Raw genomic sequence first — 17,896 nt, 5'->3', positions numbered from 1 at the left:
CAGAAAATGTCTCAGGACTTTCCAAGTGGTTAAAAATCCGCCTGCCAATTCAGGGGACACAGTTAGATCCCTGGTCCAGGAAAGACTCCACATGCCTCGGGGCAACTAAGCAGGTGCAGCACAGCTGCTGAGCCCACCTGAACTCTAGAGCCGCAATGAGAAGACCAGGCACCACAACTAGAGAGTAGCCCCCTCTCGCTGCAACTAGAGAAAGCCCACACACAGAAACGAAGACCCAGAACAATAAAATATAAATAAATAAATAATCTTAAAAAAATTTTTTTGTGTGTGTGTCAACACTCATTTGTTCATTTATTCAGCAGATATTACTGAGCATTCAAAATGTGCTGCTGCTGCTGCTGCCACTAAGTCGTGTCAGTTGTGTCCGACTCTGTGCGACCCCATAGACGGCAGCCTACCAGGCTCCGCCATCCCTGGGATTCTCCAGGCAAGAACACTGGAGTGGGTTGCCATTTCCTTCTCCAAAGCATGAAAGTGAAAAGTGAAAGTGAAGTTGCTCAGTCATATCCGACTCAGCGACCCCATGGACTGCAGCCTACCAGGCTCCTCTGTCCATGGGATTTTCCAGGCAAAATAAATAATCTTTTTAAAAAGGAAAATGTCTCGGATTTCAGATGTCCCAACAGCCTTATCTTGTAGGTTTCCCCAGCCATCAGTCCCACAGCTGCCCACAGCCTGCCTCCTGGGGAAACCTCCACCTCCACCTTCAGTCCCATCCCAGGAATGACAACAGGCTGGGATGCTGTGGCCAGAGGTCTGAGCAGCAGCCCTGATTGGTTGGCAGGGTGGACGTGGGTGAAGTATATAATCTGCAGTGTCTTAGATCCCCACATTCCAGAGGGCTCCATAAAGCAAATGGGAGTGAGATGCATTCACTTAAATGCTGGTTATGGGGATGATTTGTACAGGAAAATGACCTGGAAAGCAGAATATTTGAGATCAGAGTCCACCTCCATATGGATATATGCCCCCTTGGCCAAGATTTCTCCTTTGCTGTTTCGGTTACAAATCTTTGAACTAGAAATTTCCAAATTTTCTTTCAAAGCTAACTTCCAATGAGTTTGAGCAATGTGGGGCAGAATTGGCCTTTGGGGATTTTGTGCATATGAGTTAGTTGCTCAGCTGTGTCTGACTCGTTGTGGCCCCACGGACTGTAGCCCCAGGCTTCTCTGTCCATGGAATTCTCCAGGCAAGAGCACTGGAGTGGGTAGTCGAAGGGGATCTTCCCCACCCAGGGATTGAACCCGGGTCTCCCACATTGCTGGCAGATTCTTTACCATTTGAGCCACCAGGTATATATACTTTAAAAGTTTTAAAGGAATTCACCTAAATTACTCACAGGCCTCCTGGCCTGTGACCACTCTTGTCGATCTTTCTTTCTTTTCGATCTTATTTCTGAGGGGTTGGGGAGTGGGAGGTGGGAGATGGGGAGGAGCAGGGGGACAGGGGATGCGGGGGAGGGTGCACCAGCCCGGAATTGTGCCTTTGGAATTCAGATTAGGTCACAAGTAGCTGAGGTGCTTCCTTAATCTCCAGACGCCCTAGCAGTCCACATTCTCTAACAGATCAGCCAAGTTTTCCTTTCTTCCCTTCTCACATGGGCTTCTTTCCACCTCCGGCTCCCTCTCCCGACAGTGACCCCACTGGAGAAACTAGCGGATTCGTCGCAGCCTTTATCCGGCCTAAAAGCTGCACCCGGGTAGGGCAGGCAGCAAGCAGGACTCCGAAGGCCGCTTCGCTCCAAGAAGTGGTGCTGGCGCGCGCTCTGCTGGCAAACGGAAGAACTACAGGCGCTCGATTTCGACTCCGCCCCCGAGGCCGAAGTCTTCCAGGTCACTTCCAGGAGCCTCCGCCCCTGGGACAGACCATACCTGAAGCGGAGGCTGTAGGACTCCGGACTAAGCTGGGGATTTGCACGGAGAGAGGGTGAGGAGCATAAAGTGTTGGGCGAGCGAGAAAAGGGCCGACAGAAGAGGGGCTTGGGACTCTTGGAGAGAGGTTGGGTAGCGAGGGAGGCGCTCCTGCGACTGCGCTGAAGTGTTACGTTCCCGAGTAGAGCAGGGCCCTCGGAGCGTGCGGTCTGCGCCCGTCTGCCGATTCCCAAACCTGGAGCGCCGTGGAGAGAGTGGGCGTTTCCTTCGCGCACGCCGAGCAACGAGCATGCGTGCGGTGCTGTGCGTCGCACACCCGTCGCAGGGTCTTCCCCTAGGGTCTGCACGTGTTGGGAGGGGTGCTCCCTAGGACTGCGCCTCGGTGAGGATGGTGCAAAGGTGGCTTGAGAGGGACACACGCATCCCCATCTCTCCCCAGATGGCATCGTGGAGCCCTGACACCCCATGTTCCTGCGACTGCTTTGCCTCCGTGCCCCCGGCCTCGGCCCTCCCGGCCGTGATCTTTGCCAAGAACTCTGACCGGCCCCGGGATGAGGTGCAGGAGGTGGTGTTTGTACCGGCAGCCACGCACGCCCCTGGGAGCCGCCTCCAGGTGGGTTAGGCCTTATAGAGTGCTGGGAGGTGTGGCAGAACTAGGTATTCTTCTAAAACCTTCCTCCTCTGTTCCCTCCACCTGAGAAGCTACCAGATGTGGTGAAAAGAACATGAGCTTTGAGTCTATTGACTGGGACCTAACCTGTTATTTAGCCTCTGTCGACCTCAGTTTTCTCATCTGTATAATGGGGATAATAAGACCTTCCTCAAAGGGCTGTGTAGGGTGATTGGCACAGCGCCACCAATTTATAGGTACCTTCCCCCTTTCTAAGTCGATTTTCCCTTTCTCTCCCTCATCTCCAGTGCACCTACATTGAGGTGGAACAGGTGTCCAAGACCCATGCTGTGATCCTGAGCCGCCCTCCTTGGCTGTGGGGGGCTGAGATGGGTGCCAACGAGCATGGGGTCTGCATTGGCAATGAGGCAGTGTGGACCAAGGAGCCAGTCGGGGAAGGGGAAGCCCTGCTGGGAATGGACTTACTCAGGTGTGGACCTGCCCTCCTTCATCCCCTCAATACACCAGAAATCTGGGGCTGAATACTGACCCAGGCCACAGTCCCTGCCCCCAAGCACCTCACTCCCCTTTTCTGCCCACTGTGTCATCCTCCCCAGTTAGGCTGCCCCCGCCCCTCCCCTCTCCTGGCCCCATCTCCACAGTCTGGTGAGGAGCTCCCAAATGTGGCCAGCTCTGGGTGTCTCTTGGCCCAGAAATAGGGCAGCGGTTTAACTTTTTTTTCAATAGAAGGAAATTTATTTTCAAGTGAAATCTCATGAAGAATTTTCGTTTGTAAAACCAGTAAACATGGAGCAGCTCTGATAGAAGAGACTGGAGAGCTCAGGGCACTTCTTCCTCCAAGAATGTGTTTCAGTCCATTTCATGAACCCCTCAGAGCACAGCTTGAAAACCACAAGCCTCTAGATGGTGGCGATTTTCTCTGTGACGGGCTCATCACCAAACCTCTCTGGGACTCTTCTGTCCACTGAAGCTCTGCCATCAGCACTGATACCCCATCGCCCTTCTGTCCTCTGGACTCTTTGTGCCAGGCTGGCTTTGGAACGGGGCAGCTCTGCCCGGGAGGCCTTGCACGTGATCACAGTCTTGCTGGAGCACTACGGGCAGGGGGGCAGCTGCCGGGAGGACCCCACGCCATTCTGCTACCACAACACTTTCCTGCTGGCCGACCGGACTGAGGCCTGGGTGCTGGAGACGGCGGGGAGGCTGTGGGCTGCACAGAGGATCCAGGGTGAGGGGCCTGGCACTGGGGCCTGCCTCCCAGAAGCATTCTCCTTTCTGGGGTGGGAATGATGGTGGGGGCAAGGACGGCCTGATCCAGGTGCAAATGTCTCGGGTGGTGGGGACGTCCAGGGACGTGGGAGATGAGCCCACTCGGGTACCTCACCTCCCCCCTCACTTGGTGGAGTCCTCTTGTGCTTCAGCCTGCAGCTTCCTCTGGGGAGCCTTCCTGGACTTCCTGGTGGCCAGGCTTCTCCCTTATACACAAGCTGGGGTCCCTTCATGATGATGTTCCCTGCAGCTGCCGGCTCTCGTTTATTCATGTGATCGGTTTATCTGTCCCCTCCACGAGGGTTGTCTTGTTCTCTTCACCACTGTGTTCTCGGCGCCTAGCTGAGTGCCTGGCACAGGATAGGAGCTCCAGAATATATGAGCGACTCCCCATCTCCTCCGCAGAGGGGGTCCGCAACATCTCCAACCAGCTGAGCATCGGCACGGACATCTCGGCAGAACACCCTGAGCTCCGGCCCCATGCCCGGGCCCAGGGCTGGTGGGACGGGCAGGGCACCTTTGACTTTGCCCAGGTCTTCTCCCTAAGCCAGCAGCCTGTGCGCATGGAGGCTGCCAAGGCCCGCTTCCGGGCCGGCCGGGAGCTGCTGCAGCAGCAACAAGGTCAGTGAGTGGACCATCGAGTGGTCGGTGAGTGGTCAGCGGGGGGCCCAGCTCTCTTCCCTCCCACAGCCTCAGGGGGCTTCCTCTGAGGCCGGAGGGCCCCCTTCTGCCCCCGGGGGGCCCTCACTGTGTCCTCCTTGGCAGGGGGTATCACGGCAGAGGTGATGATGGGCATCCTCAGGGACAAGGAGAGCGGCATCTGCATGGACTCTGGGGGCTTCCGCACCACGGCCAGCATGGTGTCCGTGCTGCCCCGGGACCCCTCCCAGCCCTGCGTGCACTTCCTCACTGCCACACCAGACCCGTCTCGGTGAGAGGGTGGGGAAGCTGGGGGCACCGCCCCAAGCAGGGGTGATGGAAGGGTGCCAGAGCCCTTATCCCTCCATCCTTGTCCCACTAGGTCAGTCTTCAAACCTTTCATCTTTGGGGTGGGGGCAGCCCAGGCCCCCCAGGTGCTGTCCCCCACTTTTGGAGCACAGGACCCTGTTCGGACCCTGCCTCGATTCCAGACTCGGGTGGATCGCCGGCACCCCCTCTACCGTGGACACCAGGTGGCCCTGGGGCTGATGGAGAGTGAGCAGGTAACCCCGGGGAAGAGGGGCTACCCTGGGGGGATGACGCACTTCCCCCACCCCAACTGGGACTCTGGAAATGTGAGGGGAACTGGGAGCGAAGGAGACTCTAGAGCTGAGGAGAGGAGACTCTCCCTTCAAAGTCAGCTCTAGAGAATGTTGGGTGTATATAATTTCTCCTGCTATGTGAGATGGCAGCCATCTGCCCCTACCCCGTAATCCGGAGGGAAGCCTGTCCCGGGGATTCATCGCTGCCTTTCCTGGGCAGGCTCGGGGGCAGCAGCTTCGGCAGAAACAGCGGAACCTGGAGCAGGAAGGCCTGGCGGTTGTGCGGGGGCTGCTGACCAGGGAGTGTGCTCCACCCGCCCAGGAGCTGGGCGGCCTCTTCCAGGCCTTTGTGGAGAAGGAGAGCCAGGCATATGCCTGAGCCCGGCCCCTCTTGACTTGGCCTGGGGTGCAGGGGGCTGTGGTGGACACAGGACCCCTGGGGTAGAGGGCTAGAGCAATCCCCTCACCTTGCCCCCCACCCCAGCCTTGTTCTGAGTGGCCAGGTCGGCCTTCGCCCTAATAAATGTGTCTTATTTTCTTGCTCAGTGTCCAGGTCCAGTGGGGGTGGGAGGGCCAAGAGAGGACAAAGGGCAGCCCTGAGGTGGCTGCAGGGCCGCTGGGAGCCTTGCTGGGCAGCACGTTCTTCTGACTTAGGTGGTGGAGGAACCTGGGAGGAGAAGAGGTGGCCCCCAGCATGTGGGTGTGGGAACATGGGAGGGGCATGGCTGGTACAGCAGGTGGCTGCTCATGGGGAGAATTAGAATTTTGGTTCTTGGCTTGAATCTTGGAAGGGCAGTCCCTGGTGGGGGAGGGGGGCAGTGGTATGTGATGTGTCTACTGTGAGATGGCATCTCCACCAGGCAGTGCCCTCCTCCTGCCGGCTCAGAAGCCAGGTAGGGGCCCCGAGGTGGGGTGCCAGTCCCTTGGGCAGCTCCTGAAAGATCCTGTTCCTTAGAATCAGGCTCTGTATTCCTGCCATTGTTTCTGGGTGCTTTTTACTGACAGCTTCCCCTGAGATGCCCCAAGTGATGTGGAAGACACATGCAGGGTCTGGAGATGCTTTATTGGGGACAGGCTCCTGCCACAGGCCAGGGCTCTCAGGCCGAGGGGAAGCCCACTCCCCGTTCCTCCGTGTGCCTGGGGCTTCGCTGATAGCCATGGGCTGCATTTCACTTCTTGATTCTTTTGGTCACAGTTTTGGTTGTGCAGGGGGCCCCAGCCAGAGAGGCTTTGGGGGCTGCGGCCGCTCTGGCCTCTTTCCTTGCCTGCAGAGTGCTTTGCTGGCTCCTGGGAGCCAGAGGGCACAGTTTCTTGGTGGTAGAGGAGGGCTGTGGCAGGGAAGCAGGCTCTGGGGATGTTTCTTTCTCTTGCATGGGGGTGACGGAAGGGCTGCTATCCCCGGCCATGGGTGCCCCCGGCAGCAGGGGGAGGTCTGTGAGGGCGGGCTGCGTCTCCACCCTCAGCTGGTGCTCCAGCAGGGCTGTCTGCTGCCTGTGCCCCCGGAGCCTGCTCATTTCCTGCTCCAGCTCCTTGAGGAAGCCTGTGAGGGGCGGGATGGTGGGCGGCGGATAGAGCTCCGGGCTTGGCAAAAGCGAACTCTCCCCTACCACCCCCTAGAGGGAAGGAGACAAGGTTGGGAAGGACTGTTCTGGCCCTGGGACCACCTCCCCAGACACCACTGCCCGTCTGAGCTTCTCCCGGACCCCACAGGGCAGCTGCACACTTTGGAAAGCAGGGGTCACCTCGTTCTGAGCAGAATGGGCCTCTCAGCTCTGGGAACTCCTCATCCTCATCACTCAAGGCTGCGTCCTCCTCGTCCGAGGTCCAGCGCTCTGCCACTGGCTGCCCGTCCAGGTCTAGGAGCAGTGGCAGGGCTTCTGTCAACAGCTTCCTGCGGGGCGGAAAGAGCAGAGGTGACCCAGGAGGGTACCCCGGGTGTGGAGCTGGGAGGATGTGCAGACACAAGCCGCAGCAACCACACCGGGAGGGGTGGTGTGCTTGAGCTAGAAGACGGGCCTGTGGTCAGGTCAACACAGGAACCAGCAGTTCCTCCTCACCTGTAGCCATCCTGGTTGGTGCAGCTGTTTCCAGCCAGGTTGAGGATGAGAAGGCTCTCGGGGAATTCATCTGCACACAGCAAAGAGAGGGGGGATGAGGTTCGCACCCCCACCTTCCAGTCCAAAGCCACTGCCCCTTTGCACAGCACCCCCCAGGCCCCCTGGAGGATGTGCTGCTGATGCAAGCACAGGGAGGAGGGCAGAGAGGAGGGGGGGCACCCCAGGACTTATTCCATGAGCCAGAACAAAGGCGTTCCTACCCAGCTTCAGTGTTTCTATCAGGTTCTCAGAAAGGTCCAGAAACTGGAGGTGTGGGAGGTCACGGAGGTTTTCCACTTGCCTAATTTGGTTTCCTGCCAGAGACAGGAAGCTGTAGGGGAAGGGAGGGGGAGAGACAGCTAAATCACAGAACTGCTGGAGGAAGGGATGGGGCCCCCAGGTGCCCGGGCCCCCCTGGCTCAGCAGCTGGAGGAGTGGGGACGCAGGGCCTCCTGGGGTGAGGGAAGCAGAGCTAGGCTTGTGGGGCCCTTGGCTGACCAGCAGCCGGGCTTAGGGACATCTGAGCCGGTTTTCTGGAGTATTTCCAGGTTTCCTCCCCTTCGTTCTAGCTCTTCTCCCCTCCCCCAACCCTGCCGGAACCCTGGCACCATGTACCGTAAAGAGGGGACGCAGGCCAGGTTCTCAATTCGCTGAATCTTGTTCTGCAGGAAGAAACCAAGGTGGGGAAACCAAGGTAAGGTCAGCTGAGTGGGGTCCCTTTAAAGGGACAAAGCCCTAAACCTAGGACCGTGTCTGCTCTTGAGGCTGGAGACCTGGCCCTTTGGGAATGATCACCCCACTCCTTGAACAAGTTGTGAGTGCCTTGGGATGATTTGCTTTCTCCAAGTCGATGGCTGAGGACATAAATGTGGGGCTGGCTAAACTTGATTTAAATACCCTGATCACCCCACAACCTGGACATCAGAGAAACGGAACCAAGGGGGAGCCAGGAAACGGAAAAGCCTTGGTGGTGGACTGCACACACAAAGGGAAGAGCAAACCTGTACTCCTTTGATCTGGCCAGTGTCTGTGGGGGAAACTTGGAGGGATCTGGGTATATTCAACCTGAGGGAGCCTAGAGATTAACTGCCCCCTCTCCACCCCCACCAAAAAGCCTTCGAGGTTCTGAAGGATGCAGAGAAATCTTTTTTTTTTTTGATGCAGAGAAATCTTATGGCTTCCTCTTCCTTTCCTTCAAAACAGGAAATGGACTTGCGCTGTATAACATGAGAGATTTAGGACAGACACCATCTAGGACTTCTAGAACAAGAAAAGTGTCTGATAGAAAAACAGTGATTCGAGAGCATGGTCAGGATCTCTTTTGGGTGCATTGGTCTTTCAATTCAGCAGAATTCTGATCCCTTTCAGGTGTACTGGTCTTTCAGTTGAACAGAATTCCTAATTCATCTGGAAACTGTTTCAGTGAAGGTCTGCCTGCCTGAACACCAGTAAATGGGCAAGATGACCTGGTTGGCGTCTTTCAGATTAAACAGACATGGCTCACAGGGGATGGAGTCCCCTCCCCAGGGAGAAGGAAGGGCAGGAGGCAGGACATTACCCCTTGCAGATAGAGGCTGTGAAGATTCTGGAGGCCCTCTAAGTTCCTGATAGTGGTGATTCCTTCCCGGTCCAGGCGAACAGTCTGCAGTTCAGCAAGCGTGTGGAACCTGGGCAAATGGGTGCTGTGACGGAGTGCCACTTCTGTGGTCTCTTAGCAGGAAGATGGAGGGGAGGGTGTTTCAAGGAGGGATGGATGGTTCAGTGACTCTGATCAGATGTCAGGGACACCTGCTTGACTCATGAGGTGGGGCCTAGATTGGGAACCTGGGTTAACTTGGAGACCTCAGTATCTATCAGTAGCACTGGGAGGGATAAGGGTGAAAGGGGAGTGAGAGTCCTTGGACTGGGAAACTGGGTGATGGCAGCTTATGGTTCCTGCACAGGTGGGGGCAGACTTCCTCCAGCCAGCTTGGGTTGGGGAGGCAGGGGCTGGGACAGAGAGGAGATCCTTCCTCACATCCCTTCAGAGTGTTCCATGGAAGGAAAATCACTTGTTCCACCCATCCATTCATGAATCCCGCAACATTTACTGAACGCCCATTAGAGACAAATGAAAGAGTCCCTGCCCATCACTACTAGGGAAGCTGGCCAAACATCTATGACAAGTGGATGACAGAAGCATGTGCAGAGGACTAAGGGAGTACATAGACTATACATTGAATCCAGAGGGATTCAGGGAATGCTTCCTGGGGGAGATGACACATAAGTAGGAGTTAGGCTGGAAGGAGAGGGGGGATGAGAAGGCATTTCAAGCAGAAGGAATAGTCTGTGTGATTCCAGCCTTTTTTGAACTGCAATGTGCCCATGAGTCCCTTAGGGGGTCTTGTTAAAGTGCAGATTTTGATTCAGTAAATGGGCCTGAGATTCTTCATTTCTAACAAGCTCCTAGGTGATGCAGATGCTGCCCACCCACCCCAGTACCACTCTGAGTACTAAGTGCTAAGCTGTGAGAACATGGGGTCTTAGAGGAATCACACTTATAGAGAGTGGCAAAAAATAAGGTTGAAAAGGCACCAGGCTAAAGTGTTTGGATTTTATTCTGGAGGTGCTAGGAAGTTAAGGAAGGTCCTATCAGGGAGTGTCTGATCAGATTTGTTATTTAAAGGGATCATTTTGGCAACAGTATGAGGTGCCTGGACTGGAGGCAGACAGACTAATTAAGAGTTCGTTGAGAAGTGATGACTTTAGACCCTTATTTAAAGCAACTGAGGGGGCATAGTGAAAAAGAGAATGATTTTTAAGGAGGAAGAATCAGCTGGACGTTGCCACTGACTGAATGTGTAGAGTAAATAAAGAGAGGGACAAAAGTAACTTGACAAATCAGTAGAGCTCAGGGGACTGGTCATTCTGTGTGTTTCAACATTCCAGCACCCCATTCTCTCCGGTGCACTTACATCTTCTCTGACAGATCCTCATCCTCTGGGAAGGCCAAGTTCCGCCTAGTGATGAGGGCTTCAGTAATGCACACGCCACTGACTTCCTCTGGATTCTGGGCAAGTTTAGCTGTGAAAAGATGAGCCCAGTTGTTACATTTCCTTGTTCTTGGAGGCCTGACTCTACTGTTAACCAACTGTTCTACCTACCATCTCACCTCCCTACTCACCTCCAGGCATGATCTAAAAGTTGCTGGCTTGCGGAGCGATTGGAACCAAGAGAAGTAGAGCAGCTTGGACAGGCCCTGGGAATAGAAGAATCCAGGGTGGTATGAGGAGAGAGAAGCTCAGAGAATTGGGGGACAGAGGAAAGGGCTTGATTCAGAGCTAATTGTTGGGGTGGGGCAGAAGACGAAAGTAAATCGAAGTGGAGGATCTGGAGTTTGTGGGGTGTATAGGGGCTTTCCAGGCGGCCTACAGGGGGATTGTAGGTAGATAGCGGTGCGGACGGATGGAAAGAGCGGTTCGAGGCGTCGTTGCTAGGAGACCGGACGCCTGATGACGCGCCGGGGGGGGGCGGGCTCGCAGGTGCCAGGTTCGGCGCAGGCGGATTGCTGCTCCAGCCGGCGGCTCCTCCCCCCGCTTCCGGTCCTGGGACTACCCACAATCCTCAGCTCTTTCCGTCGCCCTCATCTCCCGCTCCTTCTTCCGGTGGCGATGGCTGCGGCCGTGGCTGGGATGTTGCGAGGGGGTCTCCTACCCCAGGCGGGTAAGGAGCGGCCCATGTCTTCGCGGCGCGTTGTGGCCGATGCTCTCTACTCGTCTCCCTCCTCTGCTGCTGGTCCTCTCCCCAAATTTCTGATCCCAGACAGCTCCCGATGACTGTAGATATTAATGAGTGATTTTTGAGAACCTTATATGGACCAGGCGCAGTGATAAGTACTTTACATGTATTATTTCGTTTAAACATTAAAGCAGCCTATGAAGATCGCTGGCTTGAGCTAATTTCCTGTGGTTCCAGATGCTGGTAGTAACAGCAACAGAGTAGAAGCGTCGGGGACAACCACAGTACTTATTCTCTATCCCCTAGTCCCCCTGCTTTGTTTAGGGTTTTAACCCATTACCCAGTTTTTTCTGCCTCCAGAAATTAAGATCTCAGGCCTCCCGTAGCCACCCTCTGCAAAGAAGATCTCCCCTGTTAAGGCTGTATCTGTCACCCTGTTTATTGACCCCTCCACCTCATCACAAACTGTACTTTTGCATTTGTTTGTTTTCTCTATTAGACTTTAAACTCCATCAAGGCAGAACCGTATTCATTCAGCATAGCCAGCAGGTGGCATGGGGCTTGACATTAGTAGGCATGCTGTAGATATTTGTTCAATGAATGATTTTGAGTACCTTATATAGACCAGGCACAGTGATAAGCACATGTATTTCATTTAAATCACAAAGCATCCTATGAAGAAGGCATTCTCTTCCCCTCTTCACAGGTGAAGAAACTGGTTGAATGGTCAAGGTCACAGCCAGTAAGTGGCAGAGAAAGATTGAAAATTGGCTCCATGTGTGTCAATTATATCTCAATAAAACTGCAAAAATTTGGTTCCATCTGATACAGAGTTTGTGTTCTCAACAATTAGGATTTGTGGCCACTAGCAAGAAAACCTCTCACTTCAGCAAAATCTCCATGCTCTGATTATTAGAGCCACCTTCTGACTGAAACTTTCTTTGAGATCCCATCCTAGGCTTGGGGAGTGCTGAAAATGGGAAGCTGTAACCTGAGTCCTTTTGTTGAGAATGAAGGGGTTTCTTTAGCCTTGGTATTTCGAGTGTCCCCCTTGTCTTCTGAGGGGTGCTCTGCAGCAATGCCTGTAAACAAGAAAAGTACAGAGAAGGAAAACTTGTTTGGGAGAAGATATGAGAACAGTATAGCTTTTCTCTCCTGCTTCAAATCCTGGGGGAAGGAGTAGTGCTTAAAGCAGTGATTCTCAAACTTCAACCATCATCAGTATCACCTGGAGGGCTTGTTAACACACTGTTCTCTGGGCCCCTCTTCAGAGCTACTGACTCAGGAGATCTAGGACAGGGCCTGAGAACTTGTATTTCTAACAAGTTCCTGGGTGATGCTGATGTTGGGGTGGGAGGTGGTGGTAGTGCATACTTTGAGAACCACTGGCTTAAAATTGGCAAATTATGGCAGGACTGGTCAGTGTCTTTTCTCCATAGTTGTATTAGAAACAAGCTGCATCTGTTTGTTTACATAGTGACTATGGCTGCTTCCACGATACAGTGGCAGAGTTGAGTAGTAGCGACAAACCATATAGCTCTCAAACATAACATTTTTGTTTGGTCACTTAAGAAAAAGTTTGTTCAACTCTTCCCTTTTAAAAATGTGTTTGAAATACTTTCTCCTTTGTTCCTGTTTTTTCCTCATTTCTGTGCATAAAGAAGAGCCGGAGAAGTGGGCTCCTCCAGGATGAAACACGTGAGCTAAGGTCACCCATTAAAGAGAAGAAAAGGTTTGGGGATTCAGGCTTTCCAGCAGACAGTTCCTTGTTCCACTCAATGCCAAGGCTAGCTTTGTGAGCTCCATGCATAGAGGGTGGATTCTTTGTCTCTGGAGCAGACTAAGGCTTCCAAGAGGCTACATCTCACCACATGGCCCTTTTTATCTCCCAGGCCGGCTGCCCACCCACCAGATTATCCGCTATGGCTCCAAGGCTGTTACCCGCCACCGTCGTGTGATGCACTTTGAGCGGCAGAAGCTGATGGCTGTGACTGAGTATATTGCCCCCAAACCTGTTGTCAACCCAAGATGCCTGCTGTCCCCTCCCAGCCCCCCGCAGGAGGTGAGGAGGAGGCTGGGCATGTCGCCTGGTGGTGGGATGGTGGATTAAAGTGATCTTGTCTCTGTGGCCATAATGAAGTAGCACTCTAGGACATGGTCATCCACATTGTTACTTCCCCACTTTGATCCCAGAGTTCAGATCCTTTAAAATGAAATCTGCCCTTGATTCTCTGTTGGCCTCTTGGACTCAGTGGATTGGACAGGTGTGGGTTTCCTTCATTCTTGTCTTCAAAAATGTGTGCTTGAAAGTCTCCACATAGGTGAGGAAAAGAGAGAACATCCCACCGATCTTGAAGCTTCCAGGTTTTCTTGGAGGAACAATACAAAGTTTTTGGTCCTTGAAAAAGGACAGAAAGATCAGTGGAGTATTGCTAACTTGATGGTGGTTCTCAATTCCCCAAGTTGTCAACTTTGAGAAACACTGTCTTGAGAAAATGAAGTCTTGTTCTGTGAAAATACCTCAATTTTGAATCAACACTGCAAAAGAGTAATCTTGTATTTAAATTGATAAAAGAATTCAACACGAGAACAGTGTCAGAGGGCTAATTAAGTAATTTTGACAATATTATTATCAAAATAACATTAGCTGGGTCAGACTGTTGTCCATTTCAAAGGGACTGAGTGTTCTCAGGTTTTAAAAACACTGTTCTAGGCACATGGAACTCTGTTCAATGATATGTGCTAACCTGGATGGAAGAGGGGTTTGGGGAAGAGTGGCTACATATATATGTATGGGTGAGTCTCTTCGCTCTTCACCTGAAACTACCACAACAGTGTTAATCAGCTGCACTCCAATACAACATAAAAAGTTTAACGTTTGAAAAAAAAAAAAAAGTTTAACGTTTGAGGGGGAAAAAATGCTGTTCCAGGGCATTTCCTGGCAGTCCAGTGGTTAGAACTCTGCGCTTTAACTGCCAAAGGCTTGAGTTCAGTCCTTGGTTGGGGCACTAAGATCCCACAAGCCGCATGGTGCCATCAAAAGATGATAGTATCAAATTGTAAAATAATAAAAATACTGCTCTGAAACCTGCAGTTATCAAATGGAAATGAAAGGGTGGAGTGAGAGAACGTGTCTCTGAGAGTCAGGGGCCCGGTTCTCCTTGCTGTGCCCTAATCGTCACTTGGGCATCAATGGGAGCTCCGGCACCCATCCCTGAGGGAGTAAGGAGTACTAGAAGGGGCAGCTTATGTCCCCTCGGTCCTGCCTTCTTGACCTCAGGAGACAGGCCTCATCCGGCTCCTCCGTGGGGAGATAGCCGCAGTTTTCCGAGACAACCGAATGATAGCTGTCTGCCAGAACGTGGCTATGAGCGCAGAGGACAAGCTTCTCATGCGACACCGGCTACGGAAGCACAAGATCCTGATGAAGGTCTTCCCCAACCAGGTAGGGAACGGACTCTCATTCCCCACCTTGTTCCCCACCCGATCCACCCCCATGTCAGACCGCAGCATCTCTCCCCAGAAGTGGCATTCCCAGCCCCCTTACATGGCCGCTCTCTAGTCCGGGGCCTGAACTGTGTTAGGGGTTGAGGAGACCTTCATTAGCTTGAGCCCACAGCCTGGTGTGGCCTGTGACCAACGTGGGTGACTCTTCCTGCTACTCGACCCCAGTAAGCCCTTCTCTTCTGCCGGTCCAGATCCTAAAGCCCTTCCTGGAGGATTCCAAATACCAAAACCTGCTGCCCCTTTTCGTGGGGCACAACCTGCTGCTGGTCAGTGAAGAACCCAAGGTCAAGGAGATGGTGCGCATCTTGAAGAGTGTGCCTTTCCTGCCGCTGCTGGGTGAGCAGTCAGTTGGCGGCAGGGCTGAAGTGGAGTGGGTGCTCCTGCAGCCTGGTGTCACTTTCAGGGCTTGTGTGGGTAACGCTGTGGCTGTGCTTGGAGGGGACCCCTTCTCACAATGGGGCCTGCCTCTGTCACTCTGGGGAGGGGGCGTTCAGACACCTGGAGTCTAGTCAGGGGGTGTTTTGTTGTTTGTTTAGTCACTAAGTCGTGTCTGACTATTTTGCGACCTATGGACTAGAGCCCACCAGGCTCCTCTGTCTATGGGAATTCCCAGGCAAGAATACTGGAGTGGGTTGCCATTTCCTCCTCCAGGGGATCTTCCAGACCCAGGGGTTGAACCCGGGTCTCCTGCATTAGCGGGTGGATTCTTTACCATTGAGCCACCAGGGAAGTCCAGTAAGGGGGTGGGTGTTGAGACCCACACAGATGAAGATACTTAAACAGGCCAAGGGAAGGGGGCTGAGGTTCAGGATTCCTCTGATGCTGAGAAACCCTGAAGGTGCTTCTTTTAGAGAATGCTATCTGTTGGTGGGGCAGGAATCTGTGTATATAATAACAGATAATACAAATTCCACCCCCGCCTCCATCAACACACACTCAATGGTTCTTCAAGGAAGTTTAGGAGGAAACACTGATGTTGTGGGGATTACGTAATACATGGAAGGGTTTTCCAGGAAAAGTTAGGAAGGAGAGGAGGGGACTGATCTGAAACATTGGGAGTGGGGTGGGACACAGGTGGAGACTGGACTTGGGGGATGGCTGGGAGGTAGAAAAGGGCGGTGGAGAGCAAATTCCTAGGGGGAGCCCATTGTCTTTGAAGAGGAAAATCACGTGTGGGAGCCTCGCTGATCCTGTGTCCTTCTAGGTGGCTGCATTGACGACACCATCCTCAGCAGGCAGGGCTTCATCAACTACTCCAAGCTCCCTAGCCTGGCCCTGGCACAGGGGGAGCTGGTGGGAGGACTCGCCCTGCTCACAGCCCGGACGCACTCTCTGCTTCAGCACCACCCCCTCCAGCTGACTGCCCTGCTGGATCAGTACACCAGACAGCAGCACGAGGGGGACGCCGTCCTGCCAGCCAGCGCGCAGCCGGGTCCTCCCAACCCTGTTCAGGACTCGTAGCCAGCCTCCTGCACCCAGCCGGCCCATAAATACACTCTGCCCTGTTGGCTATTGGAGACATGGGGGACGTAGGCTGGGGAGTGGCGTTGTTCCCTGGTTTTTACTGACAGTGATCTCTTCCAGTACATGGCCACCCAGAGATGTAGGGGAATTCCATTTCAGAATGGAGGCTTGTAATCAGTATGTTTGTTACTAGTTTTCCTAACTTGGGACCTGATAGGAGCCATCTCTTTCCGTTTTCCAGGTCCAAGGCAGAGAAGCCCTGTCTCCTGTGTTCACTGTGCCTTGCTGCACACACCTCCCAGCCCAGCCCCTCGTGGCTCCTACGTGCCAGAATAGCTCAGCTGAGCAGTTAATTCTGCTGAGAATGGCATCTGTTGAGAGCCTGCTGTGCCAGGCTCACTGCTAACCACTTTACATGTGCTAGTTCCTTGATGTCTCACACATTATCCCCATTTCACAGAGAGGAAGACCGTGGGGGAAAAGAAGTTAAATGGCCTGTGAAAAGGTCATGCTGTTAGTAAGAGGCAGCACAGGGACTGAACCAGGCTTTTTGCAGCTGTAAAGATGCTCCCCTGGTTTTCTACACTAGAACTTTCTCGTTAGGGTCCCAAGAGTGCTTTGAGTGTTAATTGTGTACCCTCGGGGTGTGTCATGTCATGGGAAGGTTGGGAGCACTGCTTTATGATAAAGTGAAATGCATTTTACTTAACTGTGTTTTGCTGTTTATAAGCTTATCCTCCCTGTAGACATATTCCCAGGGTCATCTCTGACTCACTTCCCTTCCTAGAACATCTGCCTCTTCCCATGTCCGAGTCTGTCACTTCCCTGTACCTGCTCCCACATATGACACTGCTTACATGCTTGTCCTTTTGAAGGCAGCTGCCCGCTTTACTAAGTGACTGACATGTCTCAGGTGATTCAAACCAAAAGAGCTGAGGGAGGAAAAACCAGGATTCTGTTTTAACGCCCGGGTCTGAGGGCTCTTAGTAGGAGGCCTCATCCAGATCTCAGGGAACTGAAAGTTTCTCATGGAGGATGTTTAACTCGGAGCCCGCCCTTGTCCTTGATGGGAGCCCATTCCAGGTGGACATGGGTGATGCACGGAGGTGGCCGTGGATCATTTCTGGGACCTGGAGCAGTGCCGCAGCTTCCTCGGTCCTGGGCAGACGCTGCTCTGGCAGTGGCGATCTGCGGCAGCTTTTCCTTCCCTGGTCCAGGATCAGCTTCCCACCATGCCCAGCTCTGTGCCCCTCGCCCAGGGATGCTCAATCAACATAAAGAATTAAAAGGCCCTTGAGGCTCCTGGGTGCCAGAGCTAGTCTGGCCAGTGCTGCCCAGCGCTCTCCCTGACTCCAGAATCCTGCCAGGTGCTAACAGCGCCCTCCTGGGGTGGCTGGAACGGTGCCGAGGTTCTGAATGGAGCAGAGCGTCTGAGAGAGAAAAGACCCTGAAGGGTAAGCTGAGACCCAGGCGGTGACAGCTGGATGGGAAAGTGGCCCACATCATACTGGGAGTCAAAGAACCTCAGACTGCACCCTTTACCCACTGGCGGTGCCTGAGGCCACACCATTCAAAACCCATTTCTTTCTGGAAAGGGGCTATACTGCACTTAAAGCTGTCAGTCCAGTTCACATCCTTTTGAATAAATTCCAGACTTTTCAGCAAGAGCAAGTTTTTAATTAGAATTGAGCAGCTGGACTCCAGCAGAAGGGCAAAGGTGCTCAGAGAGGGAGGCTGAGCTAGCCCTTTACCAGCCAGCTGGTCACTGCCCTGGACCTGCTCCTGATCCAGGCTTGGTAGGCCGGGGGTGGGTGGGGGTGTCCTACCACCTAGCTGCTTCCGGCCCCCATGTGTCCTGACCTGGAGGCGCATCACCCCCAGTGACAGCCTCACTGTGGCCCTCTTAACCTTGACTGCCCTGCTGACTGTGCCCTTGGCACCATCAACTGTGTCCCCTTGGGGCATCCCTCCCTTCCTGTCAACCTGATAGCTCTGCTGGCTCCAAATCTAGCCACCTATTTTCAGTTGTAAAACGAGGAGCGGGGGTTAACAAGGAAATGGCCTTGGGTACTAACGGGT

General features: G+C 53.6%; 3 protein-coding genes across 7 annotated transcripts; 2 read left to right on the top strand and 1 right to left on the bottom strand.

Moving 5' to 3' along the window:
• Nucleotides 1–1,827: 1,827 nt before the first annotated feature.
• SCRN2 (secernin 2) lies at nucleotides 1,828–5,573 on the top strand. Its single transcript, XM_043470142.1, has 8 exons — nucleotides 1,828–1,947; nucleotides 2,332–2,505; nucleotides 2,811–2,992; nucleotides 3,552–3,751; nucleotides 4,198–4,413; nucleotides 4,558–4,723; nucleotides 4,814–4,994; nucleotides 5,254–5,573. The coding sequence occupies exons 2-8, from the start codon at nucleotides 2,332–2,334 to the stop codon at nucleotides 5,410–5,412; spliced, it is 1,278 nt and encodes a 425-aa protein (XP_043326077.1). The 5' UTR covers nucleotides 1,828–1,947; the 3' UTR covers nucleotides 5,413–5,573.
• A 504-nt stretch (nucleotides 5,574–6,077) lies between these two features.
• On the bottom strand, nucleotides 6,078–11,932 carry LRRC46 (leucine rich repeat containing 46). Of its 5 annotated transcripts, none has more exons than XM_043470155.1 (10): nucleotides 11,838–11,932; nucleotides 10,541–10,944; nucleotides 10,293–10,367; nucleotides 10,084–10,192; nucleotides 8,688–8,811; nucleotides 7,745–7,791; nucleotides 7,351–7,460; nucleotides 7,091–7,160; nucleotides 6,776–6,924; nucleotides 6,078–6,573 (listed from the first exon to the last, which is right to left on the bottom strand). In XM_043470155.1, the coding sequence occupies exons 3-10, from the start codon at nucleotides 10,300–10,302 to the stop codon at nucleotides 6,203–6,205; spliced, it is 990 nt and encodes a 329-aa protein (XP_043326090.1). In that variant the 5' UTR covers nucleotides 10,303–10,367; nucleotides 10,541–10,944; nucleotides 11,838–11,932; the 3' UTR covers nucleotides 6,078–6,202. The 5 variants fall into 5 exon arrangements, with proteins under 5 accessions (XP_043326090.1, XP_043326107.1, XP_043326116.1 ...); XM_043470172.1 differs by having other exon boundaries at nucleotides 8,688–8,796; XM_043470191.1 differs by having other exon boundaries at nucleotides 6,287–6,646.
• MRPL10 (mitochondrial ribosomal protein L10) lies at nucleotides 10,701–16,526 on the top strand. Its single transcript, XM_043470203.1, has 5 exons — nucleotides 10,701–10,831; nucleotides 12,739–12,908; nucleotides 14,127–14,291; nucleotides 14,545–14,689; nucleotides 15,558–16,526. The coding sequence occupies exons 1-5, from the start codon at nucleotides 10,780–10,782 to the stop codon at nucleotides 15,812–15,814; spliced, it is 789 nt and encodes a 262-aa protein (XP_043326138.1). The 5' UTR covers nucleotides 10,701–10,779; the 3' UTR covers nucleotides 15,815–16,526.
• The last annotated feature ends 1,370 nt before the right edge of the window (nucleotides 16,527–17,896 follow it).

This window comes from Cervus canadensis, chromosome 1, assembly GCF_019320065.1.
Source record: "Cervus canadensis isolate Bull #8, Minnesota chromosome 1, ASM1932006v1, whole genome shotgun sequence".
NCBI lineage: Eukaryota > Metazoa > Chordata > Mammalia > Artiodactyla > Cervidae > Cervus > Cervus canadensis.
The sequence above is the reverse complement of the archived record's forward strand: the minus strand, read 5'-3'. Positions and strand labels throughout refer to the sequence as shown.